Below are 16447 nucleotides of genomic sequence, written 5' to 3'. Positions count from 1 at the left end.
AGCGCTCAACAAGGGCCTGCTGCAAGCTCCTTATTTGTTGCGCTGGGTCTCCTCCTGCAGGCGGCAGGAACTGGCTCAACTTCCCCTTGAGGCGTGGGTCCAACATCATGCTGATCCAGATGTCCTCCCTCTGCTTCATCTGGATCACCCTGGGGTCCCTGCGCAGGCACGTCAGCATGTGCGCTGCCATTGGGAAGAGGCGGGCCACGTCTGCTGGCACATCGACGTCAGTGCTGTCCTCATCCTCCTCCTCTGCCGCCTCATCCTCTCTCCACCCCCGCACCAACTCAGCTGCGCTGTGCTGATCCCCCTCATCAGCAGCCAGGTCAGGGACCTCCACCAAGTCCTCCTCCTCCTCCCCCTCAGAGGTGGACTGCGCAGCTGGTTGCCGCTCCTGCTGGTCCAAGGCTGCCGCTCCCTGTTCCAGCAAAGCATCGAGGGCCCTGTTCAGCAGAGAAACCAGGGGCACCCACTCGCAGACCATAGCATGGTCCCTGCTCACCATGTTTGTGGCCTGCAGGAAGGGAGCCAGCACTAAGCACACCTGCTGCATGTGCCTCCAGTCATCATCGGGGACGATGGACGGGAAGTTGCTGGTCTTGTCCCTTCTCTGAGCTGCGGAAACAGTGGCCAGGGCAAGGTACTGTTTGACAGCGCGCCTCTGTTCAACCAGACGCTCCAACATCGCCAGGGTGGAGTTCCAGCGAGTCGGAACGTCAAGGATCAGCCGATGGCGTGGCAGATCCAGCTCCTTTTGCACGTCTTCCAGGCTCGCACAGGCTGCAGCCGAGCGCCGGAAGTGACGCACAACATTCCTTGCCGTTTCCAGCAGTTCGCCCATCCCCTGGTAGGTGCGCAGGAACTTCTGCACCACCAGGTTCAGCACGTGGGCAAGACAGGGGATGTGCACTTTCCAAATTCAAAAAAGCTGCGCACTAATGTTCCCATGAACAGATTCCTCTCATGTAAACATAAGTTCAATCCCAGTATTCAATCAAGTGTGCTGTCTTGCTCATGCAGTTGGTGATCACTGTCTCCGCTCCGGCAATACACCACCACCACACCCCAAGCAGTGGGCACTCACCAAATCGTATTGACCCTCTATTAGATGGGTCTCCAGCGCCTATGGGGTCATATGGCCACCCCCTGCCTTCTCGAGCACTCTCGTCCACTTGTTTCAACCTTTCTCATGGGATCATCACACCTCAAAAGACAACATTCGGGATAGCCATAGCGTAAAACCATAAAACCATTTATTAATAAAAGAAAATTGCACTCACAAGCATGGAGGTATTCATAGAGCGCAGAGTTTTTGTGGGCTCTACCCCAATCGGTGGCCGCTGGGTGGGCTTAGTTGCGCTGGTATGGTCAGCTCCTTCCTGCGTCCCCCTCTGCCTCCACGTCCCTCCTTGGCCACTAGCTAGTGGCCAAGGAGGGACGTGGAGGCAGAGGGGGACGCAGGAAGGAGCTGACCATACCAGCGCAACTAAGCCCACCCAGCGGCCACCGATTGGGGTAGAGCCCACAAAAACTCTGCGCTCTATGAATACCTCCATGCTTGTGAGTGCAATTTTCTTTTATTAATAAATGGTTTTATGGTTTTACGCTATGGCTATCCCGAATGTTGTCTTTTGAGGTGTGATGATCCCATGAGAAAGGTTGAAACAAGTGGACGAGAGTGCTCGAGAAGGCAGGGGGTGGCCATATGACCCCATAGGCGCTGGAGACCCATCTAATAGAGGGTCAATACGATTTGGTGAGTGCCCACTGCTTGGGGTGTGGTGGTGGTGTATTGCCGGAGCGGAGACAGTGATCACCAACTGCATGAGCAAGACAGCACACTTGATTGAATACTGGGATTGAACTTATGTTTACATGAGAGGAATCTGTTCATGGGAACATTAGTGCGCAGCTTTTTTGAATTTGGAAAGTGGACTTTGTATGTGTAATTTTAGCTGGTGCACCACCGTATTGAATACACCTGAGTTTTAATATCAGCGCGGTTTTTGCAATAAGACAGGGGATGTGGGTCAGGTTTCCCCTGTCTATTGCGGCAACCAGATTGGCCCCATTGTCGGCCACCACCTCTCCGACTCTGAGGCCTCTGGGGGTCAGCCAAATCCTCTCCTGCTCCTGGAGTTTGGCCAACACATGGGTTGCCGTCAGCTTGGTCTTCCCAAGGCTGACCAAGTGCAGCAGCGCTTGGCAGTGGCGGGCCTTCACGCTGCTGCTGAGGCGGGGGGTTTGGCCAGGTGTGCCGGAGGATGGCAGAGGATCGGAGGAACCTGCTGCAGTTCCCCTGAGCCTGCGGGGTGGCACCACCCACTGTGTTGCTGCTGCTGCTGTGCCCGCTGCTGCTCTCCCATCCTCACCCCCTTCCACCAAGCTGACCCAGTGGACAGTGAAGGACAGGTAGCGGCCTGTCCCGAAGCGGCTGCTCCAGGAGTCCATGGTGACGTGGACCCTTTCACCAACCGCGTGCTCCAGCCCTCGCTCCACATTGGCCATCACAAAGCGGTGCAGTGCAGGAATGGCCTTGCGGGCAAAGAAGTGTCTGCTGGGGAGCTGCCAGTCTGGGGCTGCGCAAGCAGCGCACGAATGTCGCTCCCCTCCTGCACGAGCGTGTACGGCAGGAGTTGGGAGCACATGGCCCGTGCCAGCAAGCCGTTCAGCTGCCGCACGCGACGGCTGCTGGGAGGCAGAGCCCTAACCACCCCCTGGAAGGACTCGCTCAAAAGGCTCTGGCGTGGCCTTTTGCTGACACGGGAATCAGCAGACACAGCAGAGGAGGCCACTGAGGACTGGCTGCCAGAACAGGCCTCAGTGTCGGCGGCAGGAGTTGCAGAGGGGGGAGGAGCAGTGCGTTTCCGCACTCCTGCTGGTGCTGCTGGAGGAGCAGGAGGGCAGGTGGCTGCTGTTGCTGCTGCTGCTGCTGAAGGCTGTGCAGTGATGGGTGTGGTGCCACTGCCAGCACCAGATGCCTTCAGCCTCTGGAACTCCTCATGCTGGTGGAAATGTTTAGCCGCAAGGTGGTTGATGAGCGAGCTGGTGCAGAACTTTAAGGGGTCTGCACCTCTGCTCAACTTCCGCTGACAGTGGTTGCAAGTGGCGTACTTGCTGTACACAGTGGGCATGGTGAAATATCGCCAGATTGGTGACTTAAACATCCCCCTACGGCATGGAAGCGCTGCTGCCTGTCTCCCTGTGGTGGTTGGGGGGGGGGCTTGGGGGGCTTGGGTGCGGCTGGTGGTGGTACTGGCAGATGCTGCTGCTGCTGCTGCTGAGCCTGAGACACCAGCAGGCTGTGGGACCTGCCTACTGCTGCTGCCAATGCTTGCAATGATGCGCCTCCTTGCAAGGCCCACAAGAGCATCCTCCTCCTCCTCCTCAGAGCTGCTGAGGACGACATCCCCTGGAGGTGGTGGCACCCAGTCTCTGTCTGTCACCGGGTCATCATCATCCTCCCCCTCCTGAAACATGTCCTGCTGGGATGAGGACCCCCCAAACTCCTCTCCTGATGCATGGATGGGCTGCTTGACTGTCGCCACAGTCTTGCTGTCCAATCCCTCATCCCCCAAAGTGCCCATCAGCATCTCCTCCTCAAGATCGCCAACAACAGCAGACAATTTACTCATGATGCCTGGGGTCAAAAGACTGCTGAATGACAGGTCGGCGAGTGACGGTGAACTGGCCTCCTCCCCAGACCCTGCTGGGCGGCTGCTGCGAACAGGGGTGGTGGTGGTGGTGAGGGTGGAGGCCTCGGATGCAGAGCTGATGGCGGGCTGCTCATCCTCCGTCATGAGTTGCACCACAGTGTCTGCATCCTTTTCCTCAATGGGACGTTTCCGACCCGGCTGGAGGAAAATGGGAGCAGGTGCTACACGCTGCTGCTGCTGTGTCTCTGCAGCGTGAGTTGCAGATGCTCCTGCTGGGCGGCGCCCAAGGCGTCCACGGCCAGTGGCTATGGGAGGAATGTTAGCCACTGACGCTGCTGCTGCTGCTGCGGAACTGTGCATGGTGGCGCGCCCGCGGCCGCGGCTTGCCACAATGCTGCTCCCTCTCCTCCTGATTCCCTTGCTGCCCTTCCCCTTGCCCAAACCGCGCTGGCTGCCACTTCCAGACATCTTAAATGTTTTGGGCGTATAGACAAAAGTTTTGTAAAAGGGCGGGTGAAAAGTGGGGTACTTTAATGGAGTGGGTTGGTTGGTGAGGTGACTGAGTGAGTGTCCCCTAGTACAGTAAGTAAGTAGTAACAGTCAGGAAGTACAACTAGCAGTTACAATAATCAGTAGTAATCACAAGTAAATTTAGTGTGTGTACACTCAGACAGTGAGTGCACGCACGCAGGAGCTAGTAGCCTATGAACACAGTGACTGAGTGTCCTAGACTCCTAGTACAGTAAGAGTAAGTAGTAACAGTAAGTAGAACTAACTAATTACAATAATCAATCAGCGATCAGAAGGAAATGGAGTGTGGGTGTGTGTACACTCAGACAGTGAGTGCACGCACGCAGGAGCTAGTAGCCTATGAACACAGTGACTGAGTGTCCTAGACTCCTAGTACAGTAAGAGTAAGTAGTAACAGTAAGTAGAACTAACTAATTACAATAATCAATCAGCGATCAGAAGGAAATGGAGTGTGGGTGTGTGTACACTCAGACAGTGAGTGCACGCACGCAGGAGCTAGTAGCCTATGAACACAGTGACTGAGTGTCCTAGACTCCTAGTACAGTAAGAGTAAGTAGTAACAGTAAGTAGAACTAACTAATTACGATAATCAATCAGCGATCAGAAGGAAATGGAGTGTGGGTGTGTGTACACTCAGTGAGTGCACGCACGCAGGAGCTAGTAGCCTATGAACACAGTGACTGAGTGTCCTAGACTCCTAGTACAGTAAGAGTAAGTAGTAACAGTAAGTAGAACTAACTAATTACAATAATCAATCAGCGATCAGAAGGAAATGGAGTGTGGGTGTGTGTACACTCAGACAGTGAGTGCACGCACGCAGGAGCTAGTAGCCTATGAACACAGTGACTGAGTGTCCTAGACTCCTAGTACAGTAAGAGTAAGTAGTAACAGTAAGTAGAACTAACTAATTACGATAATCAATCAGCGATCAGAAGGAAATGGAGTGTGGGTGTGTGTACACTCAGACAGTGAGTGCACGCACGCAGGAGCTAGTAGCCTATGAACACAGTGACTGAGTGTCCTAGACTCCTAGTACAGTAAGAGTAAGTAGTAACAGTAAGTAGAACTAACTAATTACAATAATCAATCAGCGATCAGAAGGAAATGGAGTGTGGGTGTGTGTACACTCAGACAGTGAGTGCACGCACGCAGGAGCTAGTAGCCTATGAACACAGTGACTGAGTGTCCTAGACTCCTAGTACAGTAAGAGTAAGTAGTAACAGTAAGTAGAACTAACTAATTACAATAATCAATCAGCGATCAGAAGGAAATGGAGTGTGGGTGTGTGTACACTCAGACAGTGAGTGCACGCACGCAGGAGCTAGTAGCCTATGAACACAGTGACTGAGTGTCCTAGACTCCTAGTACAGTAAGAGTAAGTAGTAACAGTAAGTACAACTAACTAATTACGATAATCAATCAGCGATCAGAAGGAAATGGAGTGTGGGTGTGTGTACACTCAGACAGTGAGTGCACGCACGCAGGAGCTAGTAGCCTATGGACAGTGACTGAGTGTCCTAGACTCCTAGTACAGTAAGAGTAAGTAGTAACAGTAAGTAGAACTAACTAATTACAATAATCAATCAGCGATCAGAAGGAAATGGAGTGTGGGTGTGTGTACACTCAGACAGTGAGTGCACGCACGCAGGAGCTAGTAGCCTATGAACACAGTGACTGAGTGTCCTAGACTCCTAGTACAGTAAGAGTAAGTAGTAACAGTAAGTAGAACTAACTAATTACAATAATCAATCAGTGATCAGAAGGAAATGGAGTGTGGGTGTGTGTACACTCAGACAGTGAGTGCACGCACGCAGGAGCTAGTAGCCTATGGACAGTGACTGAGTGTCCTAGACTCCTAGTACAGTAAGAGTAAGTAGTAACAGTAAGTAGAACTAACTAATTACGATAATCAATCAGCGATCAGAAGGAAATAGAGTGTGTGTTGTGTGTGTACACTCAGACAGTGAGTGCAGTGCGCACACGCAGGAGCTAGTAGCCTATATGAACAGTGACAGTGAGTGTCCCTACGGGTACAGTAAGAGTAAGTAGTAAGTAAGTACAACTAACTAACAATAATCTATCAGTAATCAGAAGGAAATAGAGTGTGTGTACACACAGACAGTGAGTGAGTGCACACACGCAGGAGCTAGCTAGTAGCCTATAAACAGTGACAGTCAGTGAGTGTCCTACTCCTAGTACAGTATAACTACAATACTATTAGTAAAGGACAGCAGAAATACTGGTATAGATGAGAGAAATAAACAGAGGACAGCTGCCCACAGAGGCAAGGCCCCCCTGATGCCTAAACCTGTAAGCTTGCAGCAGCTGCCTGTCTCTAATGTAACACACAAGCTACTAACTAAAATACAATGTCTATCTAACTAACAACAATATAGGTGTATATGGCAGGTGTAGGTGAGCAAAAACGCTAGGTAAATGATCACAATAGAGCACTTGCTAAGCCAAAGCACAAAGGAGCAACTCTCTCTCTGTACAAGTCTCAGGCAAGCATGGAGAAACGGAACATGGCGGCCGCTATTTATAGGGTAGGGGCTGGCCAGGGTCCCCCTCTGTGATTGGCTGCCGTCAGAGGGCCTGGGAGCCCTCTGATTGGCTCTAAGGACATCAATCTGGGCTATGACGCTATTCGAGCTCGGTACCGAGCTCGAATAGCGCCGAGTTGCTCGAATAGCTCGAATAGTGAATGGGCTATTCGAGTGTACTCGGATAGCCCATTCGAATAGCTCCAGCTATTCGGAGCTCGAATACCGAGCTCGAATAGCTGAAAAAGAGCTCGAATATTCGAGCTACTCGAATATTCGAGCTCTGCTGAGCACCACTGCCGGTAACGCTAACCCAGCACAAGCAGCAGAACACGTGATGGAACAGGAGGAGGCGCAGGAGGAGAAGGCCACGCTTTTTGAGACACAGCATCCCAGGCCTTGCATGAGGACAAATAGCGTGTGGATATAGCAATGCTTTTTGCCGCCATGCAGTCATAAATGTAATACAGATGAGAGGTTCAATAAACAGAGACCGGAAACGCTAACCCAGCAGCAGCAGCAGCAGCACACGTGATGGAACAGGAGGAGGCGCAGGAGGAGAAGGCCACGCTTTTTGAGACACAACATCCCAGGCCTTGCATGAGGACAAATAGCGTGCGGATATAGCAATGCTTTTTGCCGCCATGCAGTCATAAATGTAATACAGATGAGAGGTTAGATAAACAGGGACCGGAAACGCTAACCCATCACAGATGGTCATTGTTCATGTTACTTGGTTGGGGTCCAGGAGTGTTGCGTAGTCGTTTCCAATCCAGGATTGATTCATTTTAATTTGAGTCAGACGGTCTGCATTTTCTGTGGAGAGGCGGATACGCCGATCTGTGCCGATGCCTCCGGCAGCACTGAAACAGCGTTCCGACATAACGCTGGCTGCCGGGCAAGCCAGCACCTCTATTGCGTACATTGCCAGTTCGTGCCAGGTGTCTAGCTTCGATACCCAATAGTTGAAGGGTGCAGATGGATTGTTCAACACAGCTACGCCATCTGACATGTACTCCTTGACCATCTTCTCCAGGCGATCGGTGTTGGAGGTGGATCTGCACGCTTGCTGTTCTGTGGGCTGCTGCTGCATGGGTGTCATAAAATGTTCCCACTCCAAGGACACTGCCGATACCATTCCCTTTTGGGCACTAGCTGCGGCTTGTGTTGTTTGCTGCCCTCCTGGTCGTCCTGGGTTTGCGGAAATCAGTCTGTCGGCGTACAACTGGCTAGAGGAGGGGGAGGATGTCAATCTCCTCTCTAAAGTCTCCACAAGGGCCTGCTGGTATTCTTCCATTTTGACCTGTCTGACTCTTTCTTCAAGCAGTTTTGGAACATTGTGTTTGTACCGTGGATCCAGAAGGGTATAAACCCAGTAATTGTTGTTGTCCAGAATGCGCACAATGCGTGGGTCGCGTTCAATGCAGTCTAGCATGAATTGAGCCATGTGTGCCAGAGTCCTGCCAGAATCCTCATCATCCTCTTCTGAGCGTTGTGATAGTTGTTGTGATGCATCATAGTCGTCACCTTCCTCCTGGTCTGCTTCTGCTGACCATTCGCGCTGAATTGTGGAAGTCCAACGTGCACCGCTCTGGCCCTCGTCAGTGGTGGCAGGAAATTCCTGCTCCAACTCCAGCTGTTCCTCCTCCTCTTCTTCGTCATAGCTGCTGGGGCCAGCGTTTCCTGAGGCGGATGGCCTGATGTTGGTACCATCACCCTGATCGTTTTCTCCTTCAGATTCCCCCAGTTGCATCATGACAGCTGTTTCCTTGATTTTCAACATTGACTTCTTCAGTAAACACAGCAGTGGTATGGTAATGCTGACTGAAGAGTTGTCACTGCTCACAAGCAACGTGGATTGCTCAAAATTTTGGAGGACTTGGCAGAGGTCCAACATGTTGGCCCAATCGGATCCACAGAAGCTTGGCAGCTGTCCGGATGTGCCTCGGTACTGCACCGTCATGTACTGGACCACTGCACTCTTCTGCTCGCAAAAGCGGGCTAGCATGTGCAGCGTAGAATTCCAGCGCGTAGGGACATCACACAGCAAGCGATGGTGGGGGAGATTGAAGCGCTCCTGCATCTTGGCTAGTGCCCCCGAAGCAGTACTGGAATTTCTACAATGTTTGGCCACTCGTCGCACCTTCAACAGAAGATCGGCCACGCCTGGGTATGTCCTCAGGAACCGCTGAACTACTAGGTTCATCACGTGCGCCAGGCAAGGGATGTGTGCCAGCTTAGCCAACCTTAAAGCGTGAATGAGATTACTCCCATTATCACACACAACCATGCCCGGTTTCAGGTCCAGCGGTGCCAGCCACAAATCCGTCTGTTCCTTTATTCCCCTCTAAATTTCCTCCCCTGTGTGCTGCTTATCCCCAAGGCAGATCAGCTTCAGCAATGCTTGCTGACGCATGCCAACAGCTGTGCTGCACTGCTTCCACGATCCTACTGCTGCTGGGTTAGCGTTTCCGGATGAGGTACAGCTTTGAGATGCGTTGGAGGAGAAGGAGTCAGAGAGGTAGGTGCTGCTGTTGTTATCCAGTGGGAGGGACGGCGGTGCAGCTGTTTGCGGCGTGGGCAACACCCGCGCCGTAGCAGGTGAGGAATCTCTGCCAGGCTCCACAAGGTTCACCCAGTGCGCGGTAAGGGAGATGTATCGACCCTGGCCGAACGCACTCGTCCAGGTGTCAGTGGTGAGATGAACCTTGCAGGCAACGGCAATCTTCAAGCTTCGGGTTATTTTGCTGACCACGTGCTCATGCAACTCAGGCACTGCAGAGCGCGCAAAGTGGTAGCGGCTGGGATCCACGTAACGTGGGATGGCCACTGACATCATGCCCTTGAAGCTGTTTGTCTCCACCACTCAATATGGCAGCATTTCGCAGGCCAGAAGCTTGGCTATGCTGGCTGTTACTGCCACGGCCCGGGGGTCATTTGCTGGCAATTTCCTCTTGCGATCAAACATCTCTGAGACAGACAACTGAATCGTAGGGCTGCACACTGAAGGGCTGTTGGTTGTTGTGTTTGATGAACACTGGGAGACCTCAAGAGCACTACTCCGGAAAGTGACAGTGTCAGCGTCTGATGTTTGTGAATGTTGTGAACCACGCAATGGCTGGGCTACTGCTGCTGCTGAGGCGGGTCTGGTGGTGAGTCTGGTGACCCCAAGGGAGGCAGTGTTGCTGGTACCCTGTCCTGCCGCGTTTGCCCACAGAGTGGGATGTTTGGATAGCATGTGGCGGCTCATGCTGGTGGTGGAGAGGTTGTTAATACTTTTCCCCCTGCTCAGGCGGGTCTTGCACACCTTGCAAATCGCCATAGTACCATCCTCAGTGCAGTCTTCAAAGAAAGCCCAGACTTTGGAGCACCTGCCTTGCTGGCGATTTCTGTTTGCGCCTCTTTTGCCTCTCACTTGAACTTCCACGCTTGTGGTGCCTGAAATTGTGCGCCGCCTACCTTGTGGCACAAGGCGAACTCGTGCAGCAGTGGGTTCTTCAACAGACTTATCTGTGCTGCTGCTACGACGGCGATGTTCTCGCTCACAAACAAAATCTGGGTCTATGTCCACATTGTCCATACCCTCCTCTTCCATCTCCTCAAAATCTCCTCAAACTCGTCATATGTCATTGTGGGGGGCCGCCGCCGTGGAGTAGAGCTCCCCAGAACAACCTCTGTGCAGCTCACTCCAACGTCGTCTTCCAGATCTTGTCGGCCGACCTCCTGCAATTGCAACCCCTCCTGCCCAACTTGCTCTGGGATTTGGGTTTCCGAGTCCTCCTCGGACTCGCCTTGTATTTCAGTGCGCGGTGCATTTCCCACAGTTAATGGTTGTGAATCCGGGCACAACATTTCTGGCTGTTCCTCCATTGACCTTTGAAAGGTGGAAGTTTGTTGGGCTGGGAATAGCTCCTGCGAATACCCCATTGTGTCCTGAGGTAATTCATCGGACTGGTTATCTGGCAGTTGTGTGTGTGGTGTCGCTGACAGTTGTGTCAGCTTTGTGCCCACTGGCTCCTTGTAACTGGCTAAGGTCTCGGACCTCGTGCGTGATGTGCTGGTGCTGCTTAACCCACTGCTGGACGCTTGAGAGGTCATCCAAGTAATTATCTGGTCCTGTTCTTTTGGATTTGTGAGGGTTGTTGTCCTGGACAACATGGGCGGTATTGAGTGGGTTTTCTTGGGTGCTCCCCTGTGGCCTGTACGTGAACCGTCAGGGGAAACACCCCTTCCCTTGACCCTCCCTCTTTCACCGGATTTCTTCCTCATTTCACTTATCCTTAAAGTACACGCTGACTGGCAGCAGTACAGTGGCAGTACAGAAATGCTATACAGTGGTGGGTGAGCGGTGTACCACTATTGCCAGCAGCGACACAGAGCACAATGCTATACAGTGGCGGGTGAGCGGTGTACCACTATTCCCAGCAGCGACACAGAGCACAATGCTATACAGTGGCGGGTGAGCGGTGTACTACTGTTCCCAACAGACACAGAGTGGCAGTAAACACAATGCTATATAGTGTGGCTGAGCAAGGTACACAGAGTGGCAGTAAACACAATGCTATATAGTGTGGCTGAGCGAGCGGTGGTCTACTATTCCCAGCAGACACAAAGTGGCAGTAAACACAATGCTATATAGTGTGGCTGAGCGAGGTACACAGAGTGGCAGTAAACAGAATGCTATATAGTGTGGCTGAGCGAGCGGTGTACTACTATTCCCAGCAGACACAGAGTGGCAGTAAACACAATGCTATATAGTGCGGCTGAGCGAGCGGTGTACTACTATTCCCAGCAGACACAGAGTGGCAGTCTGCTGGTTTGATTATAATAGCAGGGTTGTTTTTGAGACTCTTAATAGCTTTCTCTTCTGCTTTGGTAAGATTGGATGTAGTTATGGTGGTATAGGGCTCGCCTTCTAGTTTCCTGAAATCCTCCAATCACTAAAAACAAGATGGGGACAGCACAGGAGGAACATTGAAAAAGGGTTTACTAAACATGGCCTATCCAGGCACTGTAAAGAGCTACACAACCAGGAACATAAAGAAATAAAGGTCTGTCCAATAGAACATATACCCCCACATGTGCAAAACAGAAACGAGAAACTCAAAGCAAGGGAAATGTACTGGGTCTTTAAACTCAGAACACTGCAACCGGAAGGACTCAACATATGTCTAGAACATAATTTGTGAACTGATATATATCCACAAACAAGTATAATATGTATGTGTGATTTCACACACACAACCACCGTAGAAGGATAATTTGACAACCGGTTGAGTTATATTCTACCCCATATATTGAAAGGGAATTTTTATTTTTATTTTGTCCCTTCCCACCCTCTCCGTTACCTTGAACTCTGCTTTCAACCCTTGTTTTCCTACCCTGTGTCCTCTTTCCCCCTTCCCTTCCCCCCTCCCCCCGGAACCCTAATTCCTCCTGTCCTTCTTTCCCCCCCCCCCTCTCCCATCTTTTCCTAGTTATATCCTTCCCCTTTCCCTGTCCCTATCCCCCACCCCCTCCCCCATCTGCTAGATGGTCCACTATGCACGATAGGAGGGATGTTGAAGAACTTTGACTATTATGTCATATACTGTAAAGAACTAGGAATGTGGAAAAATATTTTTTACTAGTTAGTACCTTTGTCCTCATTGGTTATTGTCATCTCACATAGTATCTGTAGCCATGTTGTTTTCATTTATGTCCCTCAGCTATATCTGACCTTTTTTAGTACATACTATTCTATATACTGTCCTAGGTGTTACAGTCCCCACTAGACTGCGATCTCAGTTATATTGCCTTCATACCAGAGTCACAGCAAAAATCTATATATTATATACCTGTACTGTTCCCCTATAATAGATACGCCACACTCTACCCATATCCTGTGTCCATCTAATTAGAAAGATATTATTCCTTTCTCTCCCAGTACAATTATTGGTCCACCCCAGGGTGTCAGTATTTCCTATCTACACAGGTTCGCTTATCGATCCTTATATAGTCTTTGTTAATTCAAATTTCTAAACCCGTATATTATCTGGATTTTTTGTCCCTCCTCATGCCCCCCCCCCGAAATATCCTTTGTTCAGCTATGTATGTGATAATTTCTTTCATATACTATCCTAATGCTTCTGACCTTATCTGGTCACCGCTAATTTTTTCTTTCCTCTATTCCTGCCCCCCCCGGAATAAATTACATACTATGTTATTTTAGCCACTATCCTTTACTCATGCCCCCCAACAGTATTTTCTAGTGTTCTGCATATATTATTTGACCCAAAACATTAGAACCTCTAGGACCAACCTATAGCCTGCCTTTACTGAAGCATAGAGAGGCATTGCTTTATTTTTCAGCGATACCTCCGTTCCACCACAGGGGGGAAGTATTTACACATTAATATAGTTTCATCTACAGGTCTGCGGATTGTTTCCAGTTCTTCCTGTTTTCTATACGTCCGCAATTAGGACTCACTAGACTTCTGCCCTGTACACTTTTGCCCAACTAAGATCAGGCAGACTAATCGAATTTTCCCTTATCATTTATTGTTATATCCCCGTCTCCCTTTTCAGTGCCCATTTACAAGATGGCGACGGGAGCTTCATACGCATGCGCACTATGACCATGTTACTGTGCATGACACGCTCCTCGCGCTATCCCAGCCTATACGGACACTTCCGCGTCATGCGGATTTAGTTACATTCTCTCCGTGACCCGACCCCTCTAGTCACATTATACCCACCCTGCTATAGGCCTATCAGCGGCCAGCTTCCCATAGGCCTATCGGCGGCCAGCATGTCCACGCCGACACGCCCACCCTACGCCACCCTCTGTTTCTCCCTGCACGGAGACACTTAACTATAAGTATGAGCGCTCACCACTAACACGGTTTGGCGCCCAGAGTATTCATCAATTGCTACAGGTAAGCTAATACGCGCTGCACAACGTTTTTAGACAACTTAGACTATACTATTAGTGTAGTTATAATTTTTTAACTTAGAACTGTCTAGGTCCAGTTATTATTATTTCTACTTTAGACCACAGACTTATTTGCTATAGGGGCTTCACTCCAAATATTTTTAAACATACTTTTTACCCTAACACTACAGGGACCCATTGAGAGTTATGACATGGTACCATATCTCTTACTATATATATTTTTAGCATGCCACTATTTTTTATGGGGCTCTGTTGCCCTCTTCTAAAGTATAACTTTATCCTGGCGTATTTGGCTAGCAAATACGGATATAAGAATAATCTGTCTTTTTTAGTTGGATGATTTTTACTTACTAATTGTCTATGTGGATATGTATTTGATATTGACTGATGTTTGAAATGTATATATGTACAGTGAGATATTGATGTGGTATACTGATGTGTCCAATATTACTTAATTTCTTTTTAAAGCACTATATTGACCTGATGAAGCGGTTTGTTCCGCGAAACGCGTTGTCCTAGGTGCTTATTATCATTAAATCGTTCAAATTCATCCTACCGAGTGGAGTGTCCATTCTTAAGGTAGGCGATCGACTTCATATACATTTACTGTTATAGATACGCATAAGTGCAAACATTACTACAAGGGCGCCTCCTACTGCTATCTAACCTTGAGTTTAACATCCCACGCTGTGGGAGTGTTATTTTCTGCCACAATCCGTGGCAGGAACCTTTTTTTCGAAGGAGCTGCGACCACAAACCATAAAGACCGAGTGGAGACGGGCTTTCTCCACCTGCGTACACGAGTGGTTGCCTCTTCAAGCAACCTACACTTGTGAGTAGCTTTCTTTATATATCTTGATCGTATCGCAAGGATAATACACTATAGGGGCTCCCGGTGTCTCTGTGGTTTTTTTCGTTTTTTTGTGTTACACAGTATCTTCATTCACGGTGAACTCCTTTGAGGACATCTCCGTTGCCGCAGAACTACTGGTCGAGACCCGTACGTGAGAGACACTACGAAAGAAATGGATCTGATGGGAGACAGATCCGATCTCAGAGCTAGACTTTTCGACCAATTCAAAAGGACGAATTTCAAGCCTCATAAAGAAGATAAGGACGAACTAAAAGCAACTGCAAGTAGCGACAAAAGAGACACTCCTGACCTTAGTCCGATATTCTTTGCCCTGGAAAGACTTTTAAAGACCAAATTCTTTAATATAGCAGATACTGAGATGCAATCTGCGTATATAGAGGAAAAAATCTCACCAGGAGGTCTTAGAGATCTCACAGAGTCCCCCTTTCCCACTGACGAGGTTTTCTCCAAAGACTGGTATGACTACCTAGAATCCTGCTCGAGAGGTAAAATGGAACGTATCATCAAGAAACGGAAATCCATCATTATGGAGCTCCAACCACAGATAACAGCACTAAAAACAGAACTGACACAATACAATCATACAAATGAGTACAAATCATTTACACATATCCTACATAACAAAGTAACCAAATTTGAATTGGATGTCTCAGAAAGCAAATTGAGCAAATTAAATAGGGATAGAAATCTATATCTACAAAACAAACAGAGAACTTCAAAGAGGAAACCAGGCCCCCCCAGGGGTCTACCGCCCGCACCACCAGAAGAACAGACCCTTATTAGAGAAGAAAATAGGGACCAAAGAACAGCTAGTGAAAACAACAGTCCAATTACGGTCCAAGGATATCAGAAAGGAAGAGAGGAGAAACGCCATACCCACAAAAGAACGACAGAAAGACCTCATGGAGCACCAAGAAACAGAGAGAGAAACAGATTGGATGCCACGGAGAGACATACACTTAGAGAAATCAACAGAAATCCCATCGACAGAGTGAAACATATGGAGACTCAAAAGGCCCCACAAACATCTGACAACTGTAAGGTGGTAAAATTGATACAGCAACAGACCCCAAGGAAAAGAGGGAGATCGACAGAAGAGGAAGATGAGGAGGAAGAAGATGAGGTCTATAGTACACCACTAATCCACCACAAGAAAAAGGAACAAAAGATTATGGATAATCGAGTCGAAAAAGCGGATGACCTTCTAGACCTCAGTATCTGTGACACACCAGAACAATCACCAACAGTACTGGAACCAATACCAAAGGTCCAACTAGACTCTCCTATCACAGGACAGAGAGCCATCACCAAAGTCTCCTCAACCTCCAAAATACCACTTCCAACTAAATCAATTAGAAGAACAAAAACTATCCAAACCAAGGATAGTAGGCACATTACTGAGTACTTTAATCCTACTCAGGAATCCATTAACAGCAGCTCAGACTACAATACCATGGATAACGCAACGACCAGCTCCTCTTTTTTAGAGTTACCAACGATCCTGGGGGAACTAACACCATTAAGACCAGCAATCCCACATATAGTGGACCAGAGGGGAATGCCGGTCATCTCCTCACCCTTGGGACCGGCTACAAGACAAGAGATCAATCAAGGAAAAGAGGGAAAAGAGGAGGAAAGAAAAACAAACATAAACTAAACACTAACATAAAAGGAGTATCCAGGAACGAAGAACTGAGAACGATCTACAATCTATCATCCTATACCACTAACAGAGCAGAGGAACTGATTTTGAAACGAGGCCTGTCTTTTTGTCCCAGGAAACAGGCCAATCTATATGATCTATTTGTAGACCTAAACCAGTTCATACGTAAATTAACTTTAAAGAGGTATTTTGCCATTAAAAAATTAAAGGGTCATCTTAACAAAACACCCGAAATAGAAAACAGTC

At 49.2% G+C, this 16447-nt stretch overlaps 1 protein-coding gene across 1 annotated transcript in view; it reads left to right on the top strand.

Annotated features, from left to right (window-relative positions):
- LOC137562065 (extracellular calcium-sensing receptor-like) overlaps positions 1-14672 on the top strand; it is a 56966-nt gene extending 42294 nt beyond the window's left edge. The window contains exons 8-9 of the mRNA XM_068273405.1: positions 14389-14496; positions 14599-14672. Coding sequence (XP_068129506.1) covers positions 14389-14496; positions 14599-14672 — 182 coding nt within the window. The remainder of the gene's footprint in view (positions 1-14388; positions 14497-14598) is intronic.
- Positions 14673-16447: the final 1775 nt, after the last annotated feature.

This window comes from Hyperolius riggenbachi, chromosome 3 (assembly GCF_040937935.1).
Source record: "Hyperolius riggenbachi isolate aHypRig1 chromosome 3, aHypRig1.pri, whole genome shotgun sequence".
Lineage (NCBI taxonomy): Eukaryota > Metazoa > Chordata > Amphibia > Anura > Hyperoliidae > Hyperolius > Hyperolius riggenbachi.
This window is presented reverse-complemented; position numbering and strand designations above follow the sequence as displayed.